This window comes from Manis pentadactyla, chromosome 4 (genome assembly GCF_030020395.1).
Source record: "Manis pentadactyla isolate mManPen7 chromosome 4, mManPen7.hap1, whole genome shotgun sequence".
In the NCBI taxonomy this organism is placed as follows: Eukaryota; Metazoa; Chordata; class Mammalia; order Pholidota; family Manidae; genus Manis; species Manis pentadactyla.
The window spans coordinates 15431467-15445849 of record NC_080022.1 but is presented as its reverse complement, the minus strand read 5'-3'; the positions used below and the strand labels follow the sequence as shown (position 1 = coordinate 15445849).

At 50.3% G+C, this 14383-nt stretch overlaps 1 protein-coding gene and 1 long non-coding RNA gene across 3 annotated transcripts in view; both read left to right on the top strand.

Moving 5' to 3' along the window:
- Positions 1 to 14383, top strand: part of ECE1 (endothelin converting enzyme 1) — a 116488-nt gene that overhangs the window by 80560 nt on the left and 21545 nt on the right. For both annotated transcript variants that reach the window (XM_036914559.2, XM_036914557.2), the window contains exons 5-8: positions 5733 to 5854; positions 6818 to 6964; positions 8088 to 8153; positions 9293 to 9484. In XM_036914559.2, the coding sequence (XP_036770454.2) occupies positions 5733 to 5854; positions 6818 to 6964; positions 8088 to 8153; positions 9293 to 9484 (527 nt within the window). The remainder of the gene's footprint in view (positions 1 to 5732; positions 5855 to 6817; positions 6965 to 8087; positions 8154 to 9292; positions 9485 to 14383) is intronic.
- LOC130683313 (uncharacterized) lies at positions 9495 to 12981 on the top strand. Its single transcript, XR_008996913.1, has 2 exons — positions 9495 to 10390; positions 10426 to 12981. It is a non-coding gene; the product is annotated as an uncharacterized LOC130683313 (long non-coding RNA).

Sequence of the window (14383 nt, the reverse complement as noted above, 5' to 3'; positions counted from 1 at the left end):
ACGTGTGTTCTGTTGTTTATAGATGGAATGTTCTATAAATCTCTTAAGCCTATCTGGTCTAATGTATCATTCAAGGCCTATGTTTCTTTCTTGATTTTCTGTCTGGATGATTTATCCATTGATATAAGTGGAATACAAAGTGCCCTAGTAGTATTGTCTTTCTGTCTCCTTCTCCCTTTAGGTCTGTTAATATTTGCTTTATATATTTAGGTGCTCCTATGTTGGGTGCATAAATATTCACAAATGTATCATCTTCTTGTTGGATTGACCCCTTTATCATATGTAATGCCCTTTTTTGTCTTTATTATAATCTTTGTTTTAAAGTCTGTTTTGTCTGATATAAGCATAGTTATTCCAGCTTTCTTTTGGTCTCCATTTGCATGGACTTTCTTTTTCCAACCCTTCACTTTCAGTCTGTGTATGTCCTCATATCTAAAATGAGTCTCTTATAGGCAACGTATAGACAGTTTTTGGTTTTTTATCTACTTATCTGTTCTATGTCTTTTGATTGGAGAATTTATTCCATTTACATTTAGATTAATTATTGATAGGTATGTACTTATTGCCATTTTGTTGACTGTTTTCTGGTTGTTCCTCTCTGTTCCTTTTTCTTCTCCTGTTCTCTTCCTTTGTGGTTTGAAGACTTTCTCTAGTACTATGCTTATAGTTCTTTCTCTTTATCTTTTATGTATTTACTATAGGTTTTTGTTTTGTGGTTACCATGAGGCTTCCATATAACAACATATCTATAACGGTCTATCTATTTTAAGTTGATAACAACTTCAGTTTTATAGTAAAGCTCAATATTATTACTCCCCCACCTTTTGTCTTTGATGTCATCTTTTTGTCCTGTGTATCCCTTAACTAATTGTTTTAATCATAGTTATTTTTACTACTTTTATCTTTTAACCTTCATACTAGCTTTATAAGTGATTAATCTGCTACCTTTACTATATATTTACTTTTCCAGTGTGATTTATTCTTTCCTGTGTGTTCTTGTTACTAATCAGTGCCATTTCTTTTCAGCTTAAAGAAGTCCCTTAAACATTTCATATAAGACAGGTTTAGTGGTGATGAACTCTTTTAAGCTTTTGCTTGTCTGGAAAACTCTTCATTGCTCTTTCAATCCTGAGTGATAAATTTGTTGAGTATTGGCCAGTAGAGTATTCTTAGTTGCAATTTATTTTTTTAACACTCTGAATAAATTGTGCCACTCCCTTTGGGCTTCTAAAGTTTCTGCTGAAAAATCTACCAATGGTCTTTTGGGGTTCTTTTGTATGTAACAAGTTGTTCTTCTTTTGTTGCTTTTAATGTTCTCCCATTGTCCTTAACTTTGGACATTTTAATTAAAATTTGTCTTGGTATTGGTCTCTTTGGGTTCCTCTTATTTGGAATTCTAGGCTTCCTGGACCTGGATGTCTGTTTCCTTCCCCAGATTAGGAAAGTTTCCAGCCATTATTGCTTCAAATAAGATTTCTTCCCCTTTCTCTCTCTCTTCTCCTTCTGAGAGCCCTGTCATGCAATATTAGTCCATTTGACATTGTCCTATATGTCTCTTAAGCTATCTTCACTTTTTTTTCATTCTTTTTTCTTACTGCTGCTCTTCTTGGGTGAGGTCCACTGCCTTGTCTTTGTATTGACTGATCCTTTCTTCTTCTTAATCTAGTCTGTTATTGAACCCCTCTAGTGTATTTTTCATTTCAGTTAAATTCTTCAGCCCTGTGACTTCTGTTTGGTACTTTCTTATATTTTCCATCTTTTTGCTGAACTTCCTTTGTTCATCCAGTCTTCTCCCCAGTTCAGTGAGCATCTATATGACCATCACTTCAAACTCTTTATCAGGTAAATTACTTATCTCCATTTCATTCAGGTTTTTTTCTGATATTTTATCTTGTTCTTTATTTGGAACATAATCCTCTTTTCTTCATTTTGCTTGCCAAAAAATTAATACCACAGATATACTGTATACCTGTTTAGTGTACTGTAAAAAGAGTGAGGTGTTTCTATCCCTCTAAGAATCAGTTCTCTTCCCCTTCAAAGGCAGTATTACCCCTTTGAGTATGTATGGTATAGGGACTTATAGGCAATTTTAAGGACTATATTCTAGTCCTTAAATTTAAGGTATATTCTAGAGCCTAATTGAACTCAAAGCAGCTCAAGACCACAGCTCTAAAACTCCCCACCCAGGGTCCCACTTGAATGTCTAATAGACATCTCCAACTTAAAATGTCTAAAACTGAACAGCTCGTGCCGCTCCCCAAACCTGCTTCCCCTCAGCCCATTCCCAGTCCTCTACATCTCAGTCAGCAGCAAGGAAACTTCCTCAGGCCAGGGAGACTTGGCAGTAATCTTGACTTCTTTCTCTTACACTCCAGCTGCTTCTTGCCTCTTCTCTGCTGCCACCCTGCCCCGGGCCCATGTCATCACTCACCTGGTCCATTGCAGTAGCCTCCCACCTGACTTCCTGGCATCAGCTATTGTCCCTCCAGTGCCTGCCAGGTAGTAGGTGCCCTGTGAGTGAGGATGAAGGAGAGGAGGTGGGAGAAGGTGCTGCAAGCATCTTAGTGGGTTCCGTAAACCAGAGGGAGGCAGGTGGAGCAGTGGAGGAGCTTTATCTTCTCCTAGGGCCCCTACCCCAGCCAGCATCAACGTGGGAATGCAGGGTTTATGACTGCTAACTCCTAGTGGGGCCCCCACTTCTGTCCCTTCCTGTCCCACCTGCCGCTTCCTCCCATGCAAGGCTCGGGCAGGACCCAGCCTCACCACCCTCTCGGCTCCCAGATATGGCATCCTTCCTCATCAGAAGCAAACACTGGGCTCAGTTCTTTCAGCAGATATTCCTGGGGGCTGCTGTGTCCCTGCCTGTTGCTGGAAAACAGGGACAATAGGACACAGACCAGTGAATGAGGCAGCCTGGGCACAGCCCCCGTGTCCAGTCCACACTGAACTCAGTGTTCACCCCAGAGTTCAGCCAAGGACTCCCCAGGGCCACCCCCTGCCATCCTCTCAGGGCCTCCTGGTCTTCCTCCTCAGAGCATTCCCCCGCCCCCCGGCAGTCAGATGCCTTGTGGTAGCCTCATTGCTGTCTGTCTTGCCCCCAAGCCTGTAGGCCTTATGCAGACAGACCCACCTCCTGCTGCCCACTGCATCCTCCACACCCAGCCCAGCAACCACCAAACCACAGAAACTTAATAAACATTTGTGGCAAAACAAGTAGACGTGACACCCAGGGTGTGGAACGTGGAGAAGGGAAGTTTGATCTCATCGGGGGTAGCCTCTCGGCAAAGGAGAGAGGAAAGGTGTGCTTGAAGGACGCGCTCCTTCTCCTACCAGTGATGATTAGGGGACTGGGTATAGGTGTTGGGAAAGTGGGGAGGAGCACGTGGAACTCGTTGTAATGAGCACAGGCTGTTCCTCGGGAGTTTTTCCCTGGGCCTCTTATCTCGGTGGCCTTGGAGCTGCCCGGGAAGGAGAGCCAGGCCCTCTGATGGGCCAGAGCACACAGTGCACCTCCCCCTGCAATGGGCCTAGCATTTCAGAGTCGTGGCCAGAGCCAGATATGGACAGTGAGATGCTGCTTCCAGGGCCTGGAGAGCAATGATGATCCTTGTCCTTTCCCTTCCAAGAGCCCAGCTGCTGGGAAATGTTGTCATAGAAACAGGGCCCCTGGGAGAGGGATGGGGAGCTCCCCTGTTGCTGTCCCTGATGGGTCTGTGGGGCAGGGAGAAGTCCCAGCCTCCCCGCATCTGCCCTCCCCTCGGGGGCACCTCTGCTCGCACTCCAGTGGGGCATGAGGGACGTGCAGGTGTTTCTCCCGTGGTCTCCAGGACTGTGTGTACCCTCCATAGCCCCTTGTCATGCACACCCCTGTTCCCCTGTCTCTCTCAGGGTTCTCCTATTGCTACATCTCCCTTCAAACTAGCCCAGGCTGGTCCCACACCCTTTTCAGGGCTGTCGCTCCGACTTCAACAGGACAGGGATTGATGCTCTCTGAGCAGTGAAAGCCCTGATGCTGTTTATGGTGAGAGTTGGGAGGCAGCAGAGCTCCTGGGGCCAGGGCCGGGACAGCTGACTGCCCTGGCCAGGAGGTGACTCATGCCCTCTGCAGCAACTGGCTGGGCCAGAAGGATTTCTTTTCCCCAAACGGCAAGCCCTCCTATGCTTCCTTGCTTTTCTTCCCACTCTCCATCTCCCCCTAACCAGTGCCCTTTCCCCTCATTTCTACCTGGGGAACAACTTGGCAACTTTAAGAACCTACTCACATAGACTGTCCTCTGGAGTCCCCTGCCCGCACCCCACCAATGGGTGTGTGTGGCTTTTCTCTGAACCAAAACCATTTGCATGAATCAAAGCACTTTTGTGACACCAGGTCATTTCTTTGCCTGTCTGTGTTCTCCGTTACACCACGAGCACCTTGGGGATGGGACATGAGCATTTGTCTGTCTGTAAAACTTAGTGCCCTGTCCAGGCTGTAGGTGCCCTATGTTGAGGGCCTTCATGTATGAGCATCTCAGAAGAGGCTGCATAGGAAAGATGGCCTCTGAGAGAGGCCTTGAAGGCTCTAGGGTTTTGACAGTGTCCCGTGCAGAAGGGCCAGGGTGAGCTTTTGCTTTATGTTTACTCATTTGTCTGTGTCCTCACACTGGAAAGGAAGCTCTATGAGGACAGGGACATTGTCTTTTGTGTCCTCAGAGCTTGCACAATATCTAGCACACGGTAAACATCTAGTATCTGTTTACTGGGTAAAATGGGTAAAGTTTTGCAGAAAAGTCTTCATGGAGGAGTTGGGGTTTGCGGGAGTCTTTGAAGAAAGCAAAGGAAGGAGTTTCAGGGTCATGAGAAACAAATTGGAAAATGAACAAAAGCTGCCGGAGCAGTGAGGAGTGTCCCAGGGTGGGAGCAAGGTGGACAGATGGAATTGAGCAGTCAGGGACCCAGGAGTGGTCTGGGGCAGGGCTCTGAGACAAAGGCTGAAGCACAGGAGCCCTGGCACATAGTAGGTCCTCCGTGACCTGGACAGCAGGAAGTGGTTGCCTCACTGGGTGCCCATGGGCCCCTGACCCTGCTTGTGCACATACAGAAGTGCCACAGCCCTCAGCAGGTGGCATCCAGACCAGGACGCTGAGGATAGACAGAAGCGAAACAGTCTCCCAGTGTCCCAGTGTCCCAGTGTGAGGGCTTGGAACACTGACTGCTAGGGGAGGGAAGGGGTATGGCAGCCGGTACTGTCAGCAGTGAGGCTGTGAACATGCCTGGCCCCTCTGAGGAGGAGGAAGAAGTAAATTCACAGCAAGATCTTTAAAGTTTCTCCCCAGCTCTGGTCTTTATCACAAGACAGGTGGGTCATCTAAGATCTGAAAATCAAGACAGGTCTGTGCCCCACCATCAAGCAGGGATGATTGGGCCACAAGTTGGCTGGCAGGGAAAGCAGACTCCTCTTGGTGGGTGGCCGTGCCACAGCTCAGGGACATGTCTGCGGACCCACCCGGCAGAGGGGAAGGTGGCAGGTATACTCTGATTTGCAGTCAGCTAAAATTAGGGAACAACTCTAGCTTGCCAGGCTCTGCCCAGGAGCAGATACGTACCCACTGTGACTGAGTTTCCCACTTGCCCTGACAGGCAGAAGTCTAGCTCTTTCTAGAACTGAGAGCACCAAGATCTGAGGACTCACCCAAGGCCACCCAGTGTGCAAATGGGAGCAAGTTGCAAACTGCTGTCTCTTGTCATTCCAGAAAATTCCACGGCCAGTGTGAGTGAGGCAGAAAGGAAGGCCCAAGTATATTACCGTTCATGTATGAATGAAACTAGGATTGAGGAGCTCAAGGCCAAGCCCCTGATGGAGCTGATTGAGAAGGTGGGTTCCTGGAGCAGACTCTCCTGATCTCCCCTGCCCTTGTACCTGCCTGCCCCTCTGATGCCACCCCAGCTCTCAGATACCACTGGGCCTGGCCATCTCGCACCCTCAGCAATTCTCCCAGCTGGACTCCCAGTGATTCCTCTACATTGCCGCTTCCCTCTCCTCAGAGGGCATATTTCTGGGTCAGGATGCATGTGCACCTGAAGGACCAACAGAAAGTCTTGGACCAGAAGCAGAGCCCTCCCTGTGAGGAGGGCCCCACTGACCTGGGCTCTCCCCATCCTCCTGCGGGGGAAGTCTGCCTTTCAGGAGGCCGCCCAAGGCTGGCCGGGCTGCCTGGTGCCCACAGAAGGGTGGCCATGGAGGTTTCTGGCTGTCCCGTGCTCCCTCCAGGCCCTGCCTGCTAGCTCAGCTCTGAGAAGGCATTGCAGCACAGTTGGGAGTATGGGCACTGGGGATGGTACAGTCCCTCCTCTCTAGCTCATGCCCCACATGCCAACATGTGCTGAGCCAGAGAGGATCAAGGAGATTTAGAAAATCCCAACTCTGAGAGAAACTAGAGACCACAACTTAACATTTTATTAAAGAAAAATGGAGCCTTTTCCCCCCATAGGCACGATTGAATTTATGCTTTCACAGGAATTACATTCGCCTAATTAAAGTATTCAAAAAGTGAAGCATGCATAGGAAGATTCCCATCTCCGTCCCCACAGCCACCCAGGGAGCAGCCACCATATGGATCTGTGGCTCACTTGTCCAGGATAAGCCTTTGCTCCATCTCCATCTCCTGCTCACTGGGTAGAAACCCCTAATGAAGACCCCCTCTTTCATTTGCTCTTGAGGCTCAGAGAGATCAGATGACTGCTCCAAGCTCACAGGGCAAGTCAGCACAGGTGCAGAGTTCATACCCAGGTCTTCCTGTCAAATTATCACCTCCCCATTCCTTCTCTCCCCCCACAGCTTGGGGGCTGGAACATCACAGGGCCGTGGGACAAGAACAACTTCCAGGATACGCTGCAGGTGGTCACCTCCCACTACCGCACCTCACCCTTCTTCTCCGTCTATGTCAGTGCTGACTCCAAGAATTCCAATAGTAATGTGATCCAGGTGAGCTGGCCTGGGACCCCGGGAAGAGGAAGGGGCATTACCTCGTGGCCCGCTGTGAATTTAGCAAATGCCCAAGGTTGGGGCACACTTGCCGGGGGCGGCCCACTTCTGGTTTCTGAGCTTGGGTTAGTTCTGGAAACTCCCATCTGTTGGATTTTTGCAGGTGAACAGCTTTGAAAGAGCAACAGGCTGTTGTCCTTGGGTAGGTGGGGTCACTGTGCATAGATGTGCTTCAGGGTTCTGACTGGTCACTGTGTGCCCCAGGAGTGATGTCAACTCCTGGCACAGTTGGAGCCACCGCCTTGTCCTCTGGCCTTTGCAGCCCTGCTGGGGATGGCTTTGAGTCTAGCAGCTCCTGTCCGAGCCTGGCCCAGACTGAGCACCAACACACCCAGGGGAGCCCCAGCACTGGTCTGCTCACCCTCAAAGACAGAAGTGAGACACCCAGGCTGGGAATCATGAAGACTGTGTTCCCAACTATCTCTGTCACCCAGTCACTGTGTGACCTTGGGCAAGAGCCCTGTCCTGTCCTGCAGTTTCCTTATCAATCAAATGAACTATAATAACATCTACTGTAGGTATGTCAAGGTGTGGCCATGAGGCTCTGATAGTAGCTGTGAGAACCTGACCCCTGCCCTGTCTGCCCAGCACTCAACAAGCCCTTTACTGGCACTGTCTCCTTGAATTCTCATTCCAGCTCTGAGGATTAGATATTATTTCCCCTATTGTCCACATGAAGAACCTGAGGATCAGAAAGGTTCATGAATTTGACCAAAGTGACACAGCTTGTGAGTGTCTCTTAGCCACTGCGCCATTCTGGGAAGTGTTCAGTGAAATAGAGGTGTTCTGCCGAGCCTAAGACATGTCTAAGGAGGAGGGTGGCTCCATCTGGCCCTTCAGAAGGGCCCGGCATCCCTGTAGCTGACCGGGCGTATGGGCAGGATGCAGCCCCAGTGTCTGTTCCCCTCCTGGGGGACCCATCCGAGGGGTAGCCTCCGCTTACCAGCTTGTGTTCCCGTGGAGACCCAAGCTGGGGCTCTGTGGCCATGTGCCGGCTGCCCCTAGGGCAGGCAGTGTGTGTGTGTAATGGGAGATTCCTTCTCACGCTGGCCTTTCTCTCCAGGTGGACCAGTCTGGCCTGGGCCTACCCTCAAGGGACTATTATCTGAACAAAACTGAAAATGAGAAGGTGAGTGTGTCTCTTCAGAGAGAGCAATTCCCACCCCCAGCCCACCCCTCACGGCCTTTCACCCCCTTGGTGTCCCCTCAGTGTCCCCACCTGCAGGCGTCTTTGAAACTAGAGTTACATAAAGATGTCACTTACCTGATGGGTGTTAGGCAGTCCCTGCAGAAGAGGGACCCCCCAGGCTGGCTATTTCACATTCAGGCATTATGGGCACAGTAGGCAGGGAATACGTGTGTCATTTGTCCCCATTCTAAAGTGAGGGAGTGGTGACACCCACTATCATCTGTGGGCACTAGGCCTTTTATACACATCACATCTGGCCCACCCAGTAACCCTACAGATACTGGACATCTCTGAACTTCATTTGCCACAGCTGTCACCTGGGTGTTAGTTTTACCTTGCCTTTTACAGAGTGGGGAATAAGGTTCAGAGACATTAAGTGACTTACTGAAGGTCACACAGCCACTAAGTGTGAGGCTGAGATTCACATCTAGATCCACTGACTTGAAATCCCATGCCTGTTCCCCCCAACCCTGGCTGCCTCTCACAATGAGCTTGGGACACCTTGCCTGAGGTTCATTATCTGTCTGTGCATTATTCCCCCCACTTGTATTGAGCAGGTACCTACTAAGTGCCTGATGGGGGGAGATGGTGAATAAGATGGACTTGGTCCCTGCCCCCACAGAGCTTAGTGTCCAGTAGCAGAAGTAGGTGCTAATTAACCAACCACCCAGTTAGAGTGGACAAGATGGAAAGAGAAGGGTGAGTTAAGAAAATTTAACACTGTAACCAGTTCGGACCTGGGGACATGGTAGAGCAGGGCAGCTCAGAAGGTGCGATCCAGGGACTGAAGGATGGTTCCGTTGGCTGCTTTCATTGTGTTGAGGACGGCGTGTGGGCCGGAACAGCAGGGACCAACCCAGGAGGGACCCGTGGGCTTCCCCTGAGTGCCGTGGGGAACTGCAAAGAGATGCAGTGCCGAAGTGGCTCCCGAAGCTCGTTTCTGGCGGGATTCCTGGGCACAGCACTTAGCCCCCTCTCTCTCTGCACTGGGTCACAGCTGGCCGTGCCCTGCCCTGCCACCCTATTCGGTGGGCAGTGGGTGGCAGCCACTGACAGACTGGGGGTGCTGGGTCCCCCAGGTGCTGACAGGATACCTGAACTACATGGTCCAGCTGGGGAAGCTGCTGGGTGGAGGGGATGAGGACTCCATCCGGCCACAGATGCAGCAGATCCTGGACTTTGAGACGGCACTGGCCAATATCACCATCCCCCAGGAGAAGCGCCGGGACGAGGAGCTCATCTACCACAAGGTGACGGCGGCCGAGCTGCAGGTAACTTGAATTCTGACTGATGGGGAGGCTGGGGCAGCCACAGGGCTTCAGGACATAGGACACTGGGCTGGGGGGTTTACACCCACCTATCAGAACCTTAGAACAACCCGATGGTACAACCCAGTTCACAGATAGGGAAACTGAGGCTCAGGGAGGTTAAGTTGCTGCTGAAACCATAAGGCTAGTGACTCCAAAACTAGCCTCTTGCCCACACCAAGCTGCTTTTCTGTAACAGCATTTACCTGGGGAGACTGGCCGTGAGAGTAGCTCCCATGGGTTGTGAGTTTGCGGCCTCTCGTGCACCAAGCGCATAGAGGCTGGGATGCCGCAAACGGTAAATGTGAAGGGTAGCCTCTATGGTCACTTGTTCCTTTTCCAAGCTAAGGGGTTTAAGTGACACGGTCAAGGCCTCAAGACTGCCTAAATAGCTGGGGAGCTGAGCATTGGAGTCAGGCTTGGCTCGTAGAAGCTCTGCTCTTGACCTTGACCCCTGGCAGCCTCCTGGAGGTGTAGTGGGGTTACTCTCTGTAACAGTGCTCCCCCACTGAGGAGCTGATGCCCCCTCTGTAGCTCAGCCTCTGCCAGAGGCTGCCCCCTGGTGTCTGCTTGGGACTTGCAGGAGGTGAGTTGATCGTGTGCCAGGTCCGTCTTTCCTGTCCACGGGGTGTTGGTGTCCGGTCTTATCCCAGACCCCTGGGATCACAGGAGAATCAGCAGAGTGACCTTGGCCAAGCATCACCTAGGAATACTTGGCTCGGCCTTGCTCCCCCACTGGGGAGAATGTCTGGGCACTTGTACTGGGACTCTACCAAGATGTCCCCTCCCTTCTCCACCTTCTGATCAGCCGAGTCCTGCCCATCCCTCAGAGTCTGGCTCCTTTCCTCCCCTTTCAGGAAGCACACCCAGGTGCCTTCCTCTTTCTTCCTTCGAAGCACACCCAGGTGCCTTCCTCTTTCTTCCTTCATTCCTCCCTCTGAGAAGTGCTGATGGGCTGCCGATGGTGCTTCAGGCCAGGGGGGGACACTGAGGAGGAAACAATCTCCCAAACTCCCTGCTGAGCGCTTGGAGAAGCAGGTCACTAGGAACAGAGTAGGGGGAAGCCAGGGAAGGTGCGTCTAACGAATGCACGCGCTACAGCCAGGCAGACCAGGTGGCCCAGGTGGAGATGCAGCCCAGGCGAAGGCTAGGGATGAGGAGAGACAGCCTCCTTCTGGGCACCAGCTGCCTGTTAGGTCCCCAGAGACATTGACATGACGGTACGTGGTGCAGGTGGGTTGTTACGGAGATCAGCAGCCTGTGTGCACACCAGCTGGCACTGTTTTTCCGCTCTGAGGCCAGGAGGCTGAGGGAGATGTTGTTTGCATGTTTGCTGCAGCTGCCCACGTCTCAGCCACAGAAGGCACAGTAGCCCTGAGCGTGGCTTCCAGGCTCCCCCTGGGTGCCTTCTCACCAGTGCTTTTGTTCTGTTCCTCTGTGCAAGAAAGGAAAAGCTTTTCCTCCCTCCCTGCTGCAGAGCTCCCTCCCCTCTGCAGGGGAGGGTTTCAGTAGAGGCAGCGGCCTGGAACAGTGCGAGTCCCAGGCTTGGAGTGGGAAGACTACTCCAGCCCAGCCCCATCGTGAACTGTGTGACCTTGGGCAAGTCATGTATCTCCATCTTTGAGCCTTGGTTTCCTTCCTTGTAAAATGGGGCCTTGCCTGCTCATTCACACCTCCATTCCAGAATGGAAAGTTAGAGGCAGCCCCTGCCCTCACAAGGTATCGTGGTTCTTAACTCTGAGTCACAGAGTTCTTTGAGAACAGGTTGAAACCAATGGAATATCTCCCAGAAGAAGTGGGCCTATGTACATATAAAATAATATGTCTAGCATTTAAAGAAGTTCTGGACTCTGGAAGCCCAGTGTCCTGGCCTGCCCACAGGGTTGAGAGAGGGAGAGATGAGGCAAAGGGTGAGATTTCACTTTGTAAATTGACATGTGCAATTCACATGGATGGTAGTGATCAGCATTACATTCTTCCTTTATTCTTGGTGATGCCAGCCCACGACTCCAGCACTAAACCAAGTTGATTCACTCTGCCCTTGACAGAGATTGTCTTGTTCCCTGGTATCTGGAAGCTTGATTTTCTTTCCATATTACAGGTGACTCGGGGAAAGGCACTCAGCCTTCACAGTGTGGCTCTAGGCCAGCCCTGCTGAAGTAAAGAGTGGATCCAGGCTAGACCCAGCAGAGTTTGAATTCAGAGCCATGAATCAAACATCCTTCCCTTGCTTCTCCAAGGGCCTGAGAACCTGAAAATTCCTTTCTAGGACTTTCCACACCAAAAGTTGTCTGGGAATGAGCCCCAGCCTCTGCTCTAAGTTCCCCAGTGGAGGTAAAGCCTGATGGCATCTTCCTTTTCCTCCCATATTGCAAGCCTTCTGGAGCTGGTGGCAACCAGCAGTACTCCTTGGCCGTGGGTGTGGAAAATGGAGCTCATCCATGTGCCCCAGAGGATGTGAGTCACAAATGGAATGTCCTCTCCAGTTGAAACAGCCCAGTCCATGGAGACGGACCTAGGCACATGAGTTTAGGCATTCACGATGGCAAGACTGAAAATGTGAATACCCTGGTGTTCAGCACACACCTGACCTCAGAGTTACCGGAATTTACCTGCACAGAGCACCTGCTCTCCCTAAAGGAGCAGGCTTGTGTTAAGTACATAGGGATTTGTCACCACCTGATATCTGTACCCTGATCAGAGAGTTCCAGTTGCCTGCCGACTATGAAGGTCTCATTGACTGTATAAACAATGACATTTTGTAAACTTGGTGAATTCCCCAGCAGTCTTTGCCAGTAGGTCATGCAGGTAGGTAGCTGTAAGTGTTGAGCCCTGTTTGACCATCTCACGTGGATACCTCCAAGTTTTGTGGCCAGAGAAATGTTAAAGAGAAGCCCCAGAGGTCACCTGCCTGAGGCCCTCGTGCCAGGAGGAGAGAGCAGAACAGACCAGCCAGGGAGAAAGGAAACTGGTTGGTTGAGCAAGCTGTCTCCACGAGACACTGAGCTGTCAGCCTTGGGCAGGGAAGTGGGATTGTTTTCCCCATTTTACAGAAAGATGACAAAATGGCTCGAGGGCCCAGAACTGGTTCTCCTTTGTGGTGGGGGCTCCAATCCAGGGCTCACTCTTATCTTCCCAGCTTATCTTGTTGCCAGGTGGGCAGGGATGTGTCTGCCACTGGGCACAGCCCTTCCCAACTCTGCAGGTAGTTTGCAGTGGGTCATGGTGGGAGTACAAATCAACCCCCAACTGAGAGCTAGTTGTTAACATTTACCAGCACACCACTGCCTGCAGGAGCTGCCCTCTCCTGTCCTTTGAGGTCCTTGTTTCCCAGCCACCAAGCTGCCCTTAAAATACATGAGCGAGACTGGGTTTTAAACCTACACAGTATATCAACTATAATCCAAAAACAGACACAGTGCCCCCCCAAAATAAGTAATAAACCTGCACGGTCACTAGTTCACTATGTGGCCTCAGGAAAGTCACCGTAGCTCATCTACAAATTCAGCAGCTGTCAAGTTAAAGATTTTTTGACTTCCCCTCACTGAGGGCATTATAGGTATTTGCCAACAGGTTATAGATTCATCTGATGTTATATATTGATTTTACATTACTGATTGATCCTCCCACATGAAGGCCATTTGTAATGCATCTCTCACTTCCTTTATTTGTCTTGCATTTTGCCCCTTTTCAAGGGAACAGAGAACAGAATTTGGAGTCAGAGACGCTCAGACCCCTTCTCAGATCTTGCCACTGATTACAGTAACTAATATTGACGGAGCACTTGCTAAGAGCCAGATACCGTTCTAAGTGATTGATGCAGGCATTTCCGCTGTAACACAGCTTATGTAATCCTGAAAAATGTTGCCTTCTTTAAAATTATACAGCAAAAAATAACTACAAATAACAAGACCCGGGGAAAGTGGGACTAGGGCAGACTGTTCAAAAGCTGTGTAACTTTGCTTAAGGACGTTACGCTAAGTGATACAAGCCACTCATAAAAGGGCCATACTGTGTGGTTCATTTAGCTGAGGTGGCTGGAGTAGTCATCTCTTAGAGACAGAAAGGAGAGTGGTGGCTATCTAGGCCTGGGGGAGGAGGCTTCCCTGAGGGGGATTTACGTTTAATAGGTACAGAGTTTCAGGTTTGCAAGAGGCACTCTGTGGCTGGATGGTGGTGCTGGCTGCACAGCAATGTGGAACATACTTAATGCCACTGAATGGTACACTGAAAATGGTGAAGATGGTAAATTTTATGTCATGTGTATTTTACCATTAATTGTTTTCAAAATTTTGTAACTTTGAAATCAAAACACTAACAAAACAATCATTGGAACCCGGAGAGAGAGCTCAGCAGGCACGGCTGGAGGCTGCCTGGGGGGCAGTGGAAAGGCTGGGTGTGGACACTGAGACCCTGTGGACAGCCGCTGCGGTCAGGGTGGGCCTGGAGCTGAGCTATGCAAGGCCTGTATGCCTTCTGGGAAGGGAGCCCTGGTGGCTGGTGCTTGTGTTAATTTATTTTAAAATAAAGCTGACTGGCTTCCTGGGTGTGCATCAGCTGAGGTGAGGGCTTCTCCTTTCCTGTTGAGGGTTTTCATCCTCAGCTTGCTTTCCCAGATCCCATGCCTGAGAAGAATCACCTGTGGACCAAAGTACTTTACACATTACAGTGCTGCCTTGAATTTGCCAACCGTATAGACCGGTCATTTGGATGCTAGTTGCCATTACAGAAGGCCATGTGTGTAGAACAGTCTTTCCTTGTTTGATCCTCACACTAATCCCATGAGGTGGGTTCTATTGTGTGATGATACTTTTCAGATGAGACCCCAAGACACAGTGGGGCTCACCAGTGTACTGAAGGTCC